Source organism: Caretta caretta, chromosome 3 (assembly GCF_965140235.1).
Source record: "Caretta caretta isolate rCarCar2 chromosome 3, rCarCar1.hap1, whole genome shotgun sequence".
NCBI lineage: Eukaryota > Metazoa > Chordata > Testudines > Cheloniidae > Caretta > Caretta caretta.
This window is the reverse complement of record NC_134208.1, coordinates 25,799,510-25,810,816: the sequence shown is the minus strand read 5'-3', so window position 1 is coordinate 25,810,816 and position 11,307 is coordinate 25,799,510. Positions and strand designations below refer to the sequence as shown.

The 11,307-nt window shown below is 37.7% G+C and overlaps 1 protein-coding gene across 7 annotated transcripts in view; it reads right to left on the bottom strand.

Moving 5' to 3' along the window:
- Positions 1-319: 319 nt before the first annotated feature.
- The window catches only part of CYRIA (CYFIP related Rac1 interactor A), a 75,574-nt gene continuing 64,586 nt past the window's right edge, over positions 320-11,307 (bottom strand). For all 7 annotated transcript variants that reach the window (XM_075126402.1, XM_048845547.2, XM_075126404.1 and 4 more), the window contains 7 exons: positions 10,676-10,812; positions 10,514-10,591; positions 10,097-10,213; positions 9,931-10,010; positions 5,613-5,739; positions 3,111-3,181; positions 320-2,649 (listed from right to left, as the gene is read on the bottom strand). In XM_075126402.1, the coding sequence (XP_074982503.1) occupies positions 2,586-2,649; positions 3,111-3,181; positions 5,613-5,739; positions 9,931-10,010; positions 10,097-10,213; positions 10,514-10,591; positions 10,676-10,812 (674 nt within the window). In that variant the 3' untranslated portion in view covers positions 320-2,585. The remainder of the gene's footprint in view (positions 2,650-3,110; positions 3,182-5,612; positions 5,740-9,930; positions 10,011-10,096; positions 10,214-10,513; positions 10,592-10,675; positions 10,813-11,307) is intronic.

Sequence of the window (11,307 nt, the reverse complement as noted above, 5' to 3'; positions counted from 1 at the left end):
CAGCTGGCAGCTCTGAAGCCCATTTCTCGGGGGAGGGGGGAGAAACACATTCTGAGCATTACATTGCGCAGAAATTATTTTTTGCGCAAATCCTGCACTGCGCAATAGTGCAGACTTTCCCTAAGAGTAATTATATAGGATAGATTCAACCAGCAGAGCTGTTCAAGTGTCTAACAACTGTAGTATCTATAATATTACTGGTATAAAAAGTATAACATTTATAAATTGGGTATATTTAGGGATACTGAATGGAACTTTCAAATGTCAATCCATATCCTCCTTTCTTATTACCCACTGTATAAATTACAGACAATCCAAATGCTGTGAATGTACCAAACTTTTTATTATTTCAAACAAACTTCTGTACAAAATAGCCCCGTCACATCAGGCAAAGAAATGCATTGACATTTGCGAACAGCGCATGACAACTTTAAGAATGCTTTCAGGTTTACATTTTTCTTTATTATACAGCTCTCCTCTTTTGACTCTTAAAAGACTTCAATGTTTAACAATTATAATTACAGATAGGCAAGTATTAACTTTAGGAAATTTAGCAAATAAAGAATCTACCAGATCCACTACAAATCTATAGTCCATTTAGCTGACAATGGCAAAAGTACTTTTTTCAAGAACATTTGGTAAATATCCCTATATTAAACGGTTTCTGATGACACTTGAGTACTCAGCAGCAGCTGTATAGTAGAATCAGAAAGATTATTATCTGCATTACGTTAGCTTCTTGAGGCCCCAATCAGAATTGAAGCCTCAGAGTAATAAGTGCTGTGTAAATATAAAACAGAAGGCAATCCCCTACCCCAAAGAGCTTGCAAACTAAATACTGCCTAGGAACTGACATTGATAAGTAACTTTGTAGCAGTGCAGTACAGTTTCTAGCATGCAGCGTTACACCTCGAAAACATTAAAGGGCCACATTTTCTGAAGTACATTCATGAAAACTCCAGTGACTGCACACAAACTCCGACATATATACGGATACACAAATCAGGGTTTATGCATATGCCTTAGAGTTTACATGCAACATGTAAGCCAAGCATGCAAAATTTAGTGCACGTTTTTGAAAACGTGATCCTCTCTGCTAGAAAATTCACAGCTGCTGCAGGTCACTCAGACACTCAAAAGAGCACTTTTCTGGTTTTTGCAAAAGACCTTTATTCCTTCGACTGGAGAAAATAAGAACAAATGTAACTCAGTGAGGAACTCAACTTCTTGAAAGTATAAGTCACATTTGAAAACAACAGCTAAGTAAGCAACTGAAACTTCTCAGTTTTCACATGGTACTGGCTGATAAGAAGTCCTATAAAGGAGTTTGACTTTAAGGGCAATTACAAATAGCTCAACTCCCAAACACAGTCAAACCCTCTTTATATCACTCCTGCTCTAAGGCGGCCAGGTTTACACTAGAAACTTTTGCTGGTATAATAATGTCAGTTAGGGGTGAGAGAGTCTTTACAATGTTTTTATATCAGCAGAAGGTTCTAGTACAGACAGTTATACCAGCAAAAAGGCTTTTTGCCCATTTAAGGTATGTCTACACTACAAAGAGACCTGTGGCTGGCCCGTGTTGTGGGGATTGGGGATATAAAATAGCAGTGTAGACATTCAGGCTTGGGTGAGAACCCAGGGTTTGGGACTCTATGAGCCCAAGACCCAACATCTACACTGCTATTTTATAGCCTGCAGCCCATGCCCTTTGAGACCGTGTCAGCTGACCTGGGCCAGCTGCAGGTGTTTTATTTCAGTATAGACAGACCCTTAGATTTTATTTGGGAAATTGGCATAAGATTTCAAGTGTACACAAAGCTTTAGTACTTCCCCATTATTCTCCAAGCTTCAGGCATTAGGCCTAAGAGTATTTTTCTTCTTCAGTAATACAAAGTTGTCTGAATAGGAGGATAGTCTTGAACTGCATTTTACAAGTAAGTACATTAAACCTGAAACAGGATATTAATTTCTCAACTGTGGAATGGAAAGGGTTACATCATAAACCGAAGAGACAAAATGTCGTCTTTGGCAAGAGAATTTGTTGGCTGTTATCAGCCAGGCAAGAATGAGCAGTAAGTGGCCACTTTTCCTTCTGCCTAATACAAAACATGTTGCGTCTCATGCAATGGTGCTGAACATTCAAATAACCTTCATTCCATAAAAATTCAATGGAGAACTTTATGTAAAACTAAATTTCCAACTAAACAGCACACTAAAAAAGAAAATGAGACAATTTCACTTTTATTTTAATTCATATTAAATTTCTCCTGCAAGATTTCACCCCTAGGGTTTAGTCCATTTTGTCCTTACTACTGCTTACTTCTGTGAAAGAGGCGGCTTTTTTTGGATTAAACAAACACAGACAACAACAGACTGTTATAGATGTAGCTGATGTAAAAAGATAAGGCGGACATGTAAATGGAGATTGTGCTACATAAAGTCAGTCATATTATGACTAAAGATTCATAGATTTCAGTGATGTGAAGAACATACACACAAGTATTAACACCAATCTGTATTAAATTATGTAAACATACACATCTTCTGTGATCAATACATAGATCCACTTGTCTCAGAAGGGACTACTGAAGCAAAGCTCGAATTTGCTTGGAAGTAGACTCATCATTCAGGTGTTTTGTAGTGAACCTAGGAATACAAAGTGAAAGTGTAATATACAAATAATGAACATGAATTAGGACATCCTCAAAGCTTTGTTAGTGGTTCTGCAAATTAATATGAAGTTTTACTAAATATAGTAGGTTTATGTATATTAAACATAGTTTCCTCATTTTCCCTATGGAAAACAAAGCTACTGCTGGGAACATAACTCTAAAATGGATGGTGTAGTTGTATGGTTGGATATTAACACTTTCATAGAAGACAGTCAGTGGTTCCATTACCATTCATCCATTTCATCTCCATGCTCTCAAAACAGTCTCATTAATTTTGCTTAGAAATAATCAAAATATATTCTGCTCTTTTGGAATCCTCGTTTAGTACATCTACGTACCTTAGATCTGTGCATGCCTCCCTGCCCCCTTATGGCCTGAGCCACCATATGGCCTGAGCACTTCACACTATACTCTTCTATCTACCCCTGTACATACCTGAGAGCATTCAGAAGGCCTTCCACGGTATCAGGAGGCTGTTCCTTTAAAACTTTTATGTACCCCTTCATCTGGGAACAGAAGCATATGACTATTGAACAATATAGAATTTGCAGTATCTGAAAACAGATAAAAACCTAACCAATACAGGTCAGCTTTATTTCCAGATACGTTTCATACAGCCAGTGAACATGAACAGTAAAATGTCATTATACTAAATAACGGGCAAGAGTGGAGGGTCCCAGAGTTCAGGCTCCAGCCCAAGCCGGAATGTCTACATAGCAATTTTTAAGCCCTACAACCCGTGCCAGAGAAGAGCAGCTCTGCGTGGCTCAAAAGCTTGTCTCTCTCACCAACAGATGTTGGTTGGCCCAATAAAATGTATTACCGCACCCACCTTGTGTCTCTAATATCCTGGGACCGACACGATTACAACTGAACTGAATACCACATTATGGAGATGTGTATTTCTCTAAAACTCTAATTAGGAAAGGGTTATTTTATTTTATTTTGGAGGGTGGGGGGGCAGAGAGAGAGAAGAGGAGACTATAGTTTAATGGTTTGGGCATGGCTGGAATGTGGGAAACACAGGTTAAGTCCCTGCCCCACCTGATTCCAAACAAAATTTTTCATCCCAGATCACTTCAAAATCAGGCAGAGCAGGGACTTGAATCTGGGTCTCCCACATCCCCAGCCACTATCCTAACCACCAGGTGGTGGCCATACAGAACCCCTACTGTTTCCCCTGACAATTATGTTTTTTGCAAAAACATTTAAAATGTTTTGGTTTTGTTCCTATGCAGAATGAAAACAAAATTTCAAAACTTCAAAATCTGGGAAACAGAATCGTCTGGACAGCTCTACTGCCGAGACCCATTGCAGAGTTTTAACCACAGGTCAGTCTTTCCTCTCAATTTGAGATACCAATGCGTGTCTAAATCTGTAGGTGAATAAATGGAGGTTCAGTTAAGCACTTCCCAGATGCTCTTAACTAGTGCCAGGTCTATGGATTAGCTGCACAAGATGATCTGGAAAATGTCTGTCTCAGCCTTTACTCACTGAGTAATCAAATGGACATTAGCCAGTTACTCATTCTCCCTGTATGGGAAATCCAGTCGAGCTCACAGCAATCCACAGATAGATGGGTGCAGCTTAAGGCAGAAGCTCTGCCCAAAACAGTCACCCAAGTTACTCGGCAGGAAAGCAGCTTTTTTCAAGAACAGAAACAATCAGAACCTAGGAAACTCAGAGGGTAAGAAATGGCTCATTTTCTCCACTGTCTGTAGAGTGCGCCAAAACTTTTCCCAAGAGATTGCTGGCTTGGAGAGGAGAATTGCCTTCTACAGAAAACTGACCTTCCATTTGAATAGACGAGTCTGAAATACTGGAAGTATTCATACTAGGACATGCACTTTACACTTGAAATTAAGATTTGGGTCCCCTTTGCACACTCTAAAAACTGACTTGAGTGTCTCCTGCCTACCAATTCCTTTTTACTTTGTATCTAGCTACCTACACTGTTATAAACTTGGATTAGAATACATAATAAAGTGCCAGGCAAATGATTCACATTTATTTGATAACAGCATTGTGAAACAATCGTCATATATATTAGGAAAGCTAATCATATACAATTGGGCTTTTGGCAACATTTCAAGTGTTGTATTTCTGTGGCAGCATGGTCCATTGGGTAAGACACTGGAATAAGGAAATCTGGTCTCACCTCTACCACTGTCCTGCTCTGTGACCTTGAGAAAGTCAATTTGCCTATATGTGCCTCAATTTCCTCACTGTAATACGGAGTCAGTGAAAGAGTCTTTGTAACGTGCTTTGAGATCAACAGATGAAATATACTATGAAAGCTAATATCACCAATATTATAAAAAAAAACACAGATGCCCAAATTTTTTTTTATGTGGGAGGGGAAGCTGCTAGGGAAAACTTTTTTTCTTTTGTCAGTTGTAGTTTAGTTTTGTTGAAGGTTAGCTGTTTAACTGATTGTAGAATTAAATTTGTCCAAAGCACCTTGGGTAAATAGGTAGGTACTTTTTCCTGTATATATGTAAGACATTATGTGTAAGACATTAAAGGTTGATTTCACTTCATTACTATGCTCACCAAAACTTAAGCTAAAAGTTCTCAGTCAGCATTAAACAGATAAACTTTAGGCTTAGTTTGGGTCTCAGCCAAACTAGTAACCACATGGAATAGCTGGTTATTTAGATTAAAAACACTTCCAAAAAGTGAGTTTTAGAACTGACAAATTACAGGGTTAGTTTATCCCAGAATGTCTACACTGCAATTTTACTGTAATAGAACATCTAGTAAAGCAACAGAACTGCTTAATACACGACAAATGAGCACCAGTGTCCGATACAAAATTCGAAAACAACTGAAAACGAGTCGTATAAAAGCCTAAACTTCTATGGAAGAAATCTATAGACAAATATTTAGCTAATCTACAGAGCATTAAAAAAAATCTTCTTTGTAAATTACGCTTACGTCAATCTTTGATGTCTTAGAAAAAGCTCCCACGGGATGAACGTGATCATAGAGAATAATAACGCCCACCATTACTCTCATGCAGAACATAAGAGTCTTTTCACTGGTGAACCGACTTCTGTATTCTCTGGAAAAAAAGAATTCTTGACTGATTCTGCATAGCACAATTTATTCTTTCATGTGTTTCACATGAGAACTTTATTCTCAAACTAGAGTATTAGTGCATGGAAATCAATAAATGTAAATCAATAAGCTTTTAAGGAAACCAACACCAGTAATGATCCTTGAATCAATCAACTTGGCAGTTTACAGGGAGAGAGAGAAAAAAAAAACAGAAAAAACTGATGGTACAGTAAAATCTTCCACTACTTCTTCAAAGATCATATTATCATCTCTATCAAACCCTGAATTTTAGACATTTGCTGGAGGTCTCCACAGATATGGAAGGTTATAAAGATAGACAGTGCTCATTATTCACTATTAGAATGCCAAAACGATAGGAATTCAAAGTAAAGCTACTTCTGTTGTTTAAATATGAGTAGTGAACAGGTAACATTCCTATCAAGATTTCATTTGCCTTTCAAATGGAAGCCTCAGCCCTGGCCTACACTAGGACTTTAGGTCGAATTTAGCAGCGTTAAATCGATGTAAGCCTGCACCCGTCCACATGATGAAGCCTTAACTTGACTTAAAAGGCTCTTAAAATCGATTTCCTTACTCCACCCCGACAAGTGGATTAGCGCTTAAATTGGCCTTGCCGGGTCGAATTTGGGGTACTGTGGACACAATTTGACGGTATTGGCCTCTGGGAGCTACCCCAGAGTGCTCCATTGTGACCGCTCTGGACAGCACTCTCAACTCAGATACACTGGCCAGGTAGACAGGAAAAGAACCGCAAACTTTTGAATCTCATTTCCTCAAGAAAAAAGGCGCGAAACGATTGTCTGCTGCTACTTTCAGGGAGAGAGGGAGGGAACGGGGGCCTGACGATATGTACCCAGAACCACCCGTGACAATGTTTTAGCCCCATCAGGCATTGGGATCTCAACCCAGAATTCCAATGGGCAGCGGAGACTGCGGGAACTGTGGGATAGCTACCCACAGTGCAACGCTCCGGAAGTCGACGCTTGCCTCGGTACTGTGGAAGCACTCTGCCGAGTTAATGCACTTAGAGCATTTTCTGTGGGGGGACACACACTCGAATATATAAAAACGATTTCTAAAAAAACAACTTCTATAAATTCAACCTAATTTCGTAGTGTAGACATACCCTTATATGTGGATGGCAAAGTTAAAACAGTCACTACAACAGTTACTCCTTGAAATCATCATCATCAGGGAGGTGAAAAATGAATTGAGCAAAAAAGACGCCTGAGACTAGTCTATGCTATATTTCTCAACCACTACCTACATCAGAGGTTCAGATTAACTCCTTTATTGTTTTAATTGGCGACTTTTCTGCTGATTTCTTAAATGAAAGTCACCAATAGGAGAATGGTGAACCTTGTTAATTTTCAAAAACTAGAAGCTGTACTTCACAATTCCTTTACTTTGAGTTCCTGAACTCTATTTTTTCTTGTTTAAATAATGTAGTAACAATAATAGCATATAATCAGAAACCAGCTATGAGCACTGACATTGGGAAATGTCTGATAACTATTCATCTGTCTCCTTTATGATTTAAAAATCAATGTTAAAATTATGCTTTTAAAAAAGTTTTCAGTTGGTATTTTTGAAAGCAATCAGCATTTGCCTAACTCTGCTTCCAATGAAGTCAGTGGTAAAACTTATATGAAGCAGACAGGGCAAAGCTGTGCAATTTTGAAAATGTCCCATTCCTTATTTTATTGTCTTTAAAAACCAACAGTTGTACCAGGATGGCAATACAATCTCTTGCGAAGAATAACTGTAACTAGTCTAGGGATAGGCATATTTTCAGTGAAAACATCCGCTCCTGACCCAAGTGGCCAGCAAATACAAAACAAACACCCCTTTAGCTTATCAACTGGAATTCCATTACACCTATTAGCCACTCTATCTGAATGATTTTAATCCCTTAAAATTCTCCTTAATTATGCTACCTCTTTCTGTAAACTCATGGGCCTAAATTCTGAAAAGCAACTGATTAAGGTGTCAAGATGGGTACGAAAAATTTGATGCACTCAAAATAAAGTGGCAGATGCTCAACACTTATGAAAATCAGCTTCCTATCAGATGTCAAGATGGGCAATCAAAAACTGAATCATCTAACATAAGTTACTTTTTCTTGCTCTCTTCTGAACGAAGAACATGTTTAACTGTAATTCCCAGAGCATCTTTTTAAGAAAAAACATCTAATCTTGATTTAAAAATTGTCAGTGATGGAGAAACCACCACAACCCTCGGTAATAACCCTTAGCTAAGATTAAGGGTCACTAAGATATGACATATGGAGCAGAGGGAGGATGAATTAAAAAAGGTCACCAGATTTTTTTTCTCCATCAGTAAGAATAAAATATTGTATCTTACATTTTATCATATTTAAGGCTTTGTTAATTCAATTCCTAGGACAATGATCATTTTTAGTATGTCATAGCTCCTGGAATGTTAGGGTAAATGAAAGGAGAGTTCACTGGAGATGTACTACTATTACCTTCTTTGACCTTCAATATCTCCTCCCACCATCTGCCTAAAAGCATCATGCCAGGACATTTTAGAACTGGTAGATAAACTGCAGCAGAAGCCATAACAGTAAGTAAAATTAAAGGATTCCTTTCATAAAGGTGGATTGTACAAAACGAAAACTACAACTAGACTACAATTAAAAAAGGCCAAAAAATAAGCACTGGCTTCCTCATCACACAATCTTTAACTTATTTTATTTAAATAAATCCCTTGGACCCAGTAAAATTATGTAATAGTCCCTTTCTAAAAGGAGTAATGACATTTGAGTTAAAGGTAAAGACAATATAGTCTATGTTCCTTTTGTCATTTTAGTATACTCTCCCTTTGTTCTTGTCAACTGAGTACAGAAACTGAGCAGAGGGATTCTCAGCTCGGATACCAACTCCCTATATGGCTTTAGGCATTTTCTTTTGCAGCTATGCTTTCCCAATGTGAAAATATTGATCTAGGAGTTCACAGCTGTATTATGAGGATTGAATTAATGTTTGCAGAATATTGGACACATGTACTCCTTGCTAACGTACAACGGGGTCCTGTGCTTGGGAAGAAATCAGTTATTCTGTTATTTACATCCCTCTCTTCTACAATGGGGGTACTGATAATATTTGCTGTTTATATTGTGGTAATGCCTAGAGGACCAAACCCATTGTACTAGGCACTGTACAAGCATATAATGAGAAGATGGTCTCTACTTCCAAGAGTTTCCTTAATCTGAATAGGAAATGGATACAAACAAATTGGGGAGGGAGCACAGAGTAACAAATGACTAGGATCAACTTGGTAAGCCATGGTCATATCACAGCCGTTTTTGTAGGCATCAAAGCAGAGGAGCATTTCAAGATGTCTTTTTTTGTTGTTGTTCTATTTATCTTCTATCTATTTAGATAAATTTTATATAAAAACTGTTGCAATGAAGGTAGACTTGACCAAACATCACAACTGAGTGAAAACTCTCTCCATTGGCTGATTTACAGCAAAATGGAGATTCAATTTAAATAAACGAGTTCCCTGATCAAGAAATAGAATATATACTTCTCCAGACCCTCCAGTATTTTCAGAAACAAACAAAAACCCTAACCACCACCCAAAAAGACTATCTTTGTTTCCACCAGTTTGTCTATAAAAATGTCATAGCTCAGACTGAAGTATCTGGTTTTGTGATATCAACTACAGGAAGATTACCTCATATACAATTGTTTGGGAATCTTCTAAGAAATTAGACCTCCAATCCAGCAAAACACAGGAGTATGCACATAACTTTATGGGTGCAAGTAGTCCCACTGAAGTCTATGTACCAATTCTAACACTCTGCTGAATCAGAGCCTTATGCTGTGAACCTCCCTGGGCAAAACTCTTAATTTATTAATGAAAAATATTCATACTAGTCAAGACAGGAGGCATGACTTGCTTATATTAGTTCTTTGTCTACTCATAAGTCTCGTATGTATGCTTTAAATTAAAATATCTATCTTAATTTTTTATAGAGCAACTACCAGGCTGGTTGCTCTATAAAAATCTAAGATATTAGAAAGATATTTTAATTTAAGGCATACATACTAGACTTAGTTTGCAAAAACTGCTCACATGCTAGATGGCTACTTAAGCAGACCCCTCCCCCCTCCCCCAAAAAGATTGAACTGATAAATAAACTTACGGTGTTTCCAACATTACTTTACATACACTGGCCATAGTACTTAAACAATCTGTTGTATTCTCAATCGGTAGGGTTTTGTTCTAGAAAAATTAAACACAACCATGATCATTAAACCAAATTGTACAACTAAATGTTAGAAAATAATGCAAAAAATCTTATCACTTACTTCTGATACAAAGTGTGTTGTGGCATTGCTGAGTGTTTTGAGCATTGGTGTGGCTTCTGCATAAAATAGAGACATTCTGTTGGCCATTTCATTATTTACTTCATTCTCAATGTCTATCTGATAAAAATATGAAGAAAAAATAGTTAATAAATGACACTCCTTTCAAAAATGTTACCAGCAGGGAGAAACAGATAAACTGTATACTCACACCAGTGAGCCGTTATTTACGTGAGTAGTCTCATTACAGTCAATGGTACAACTTGTCTGATTAATTGCTCACCAATGTAAGGAGTTGACAATATGGCCTTTAATGTAGGCATCTTGTAAACCACTGCAAAAAACGTCACCACCAGTGGCGGGAATGCACATCCATAAACTCCAGAGTGAAAACAAAAAGTCCAAGTTCCATTTACTTACATGCATATTGTTTATTCTGTTGCGATTTATTGTCCGTCTGTAGTAACTGAAGTCATTTTGAATGGCTGGGTTTCTCATCTTAATGGATAAAAAGAATCAGTATATAACACACTTCAAAATGCAAGGAAATGTTTCAGTGTATATTTAAAAAATATTTTTAACCTTAAGTTCATCAAAGCGGAGAGTAAAATGTAATATTTCTGCAAACTCCTTGGCTAGAGCCTGTTCTCGTTCCAGGTGTTGAGTTGGAGTATAGGGTGGACAGGTCAATGATTCTAATAAGCTCTGTAGTGTTTTCTCTAAGGAAGATAAAAAGCACAATGTGTAGTAAGTCATGGCTTTTGCATTTTTGACACAATGTCAATTTGTATCTTGATGCTTTATGCCATATGTATAACTATTTTTGTAACAAACTTGATTTCTAAATAAGAATTTTTCAAGAAGAAAGGCCCTCTGTAAACTGCGGAGCCCTAAGGACATAATTAGTAATTGTCCTTAGGATTCTAAAATGAGGGATGGGGTCAAAACCAACAACCACCACCACCAACTGGCTCCTCACTCTCTGCCATCACTCCCAGTTCTTCACATCATCTTGGTCTTCTCTCTCCTCTCTCAAGAGACCTTCCACATCCCTAATTTTTTGACAGTCCTTCCCATACACAAATGCTAAAGAAAGATCTATTGAATGCAGTCCCTCAGACTTTTCATCCACCTTACTCCCCCTAATGGTCACCCCCACCCTTCAATATGAAGATGCTTCTGGGACTCTGCCAAAAAGTATCCAACCTTCGTCA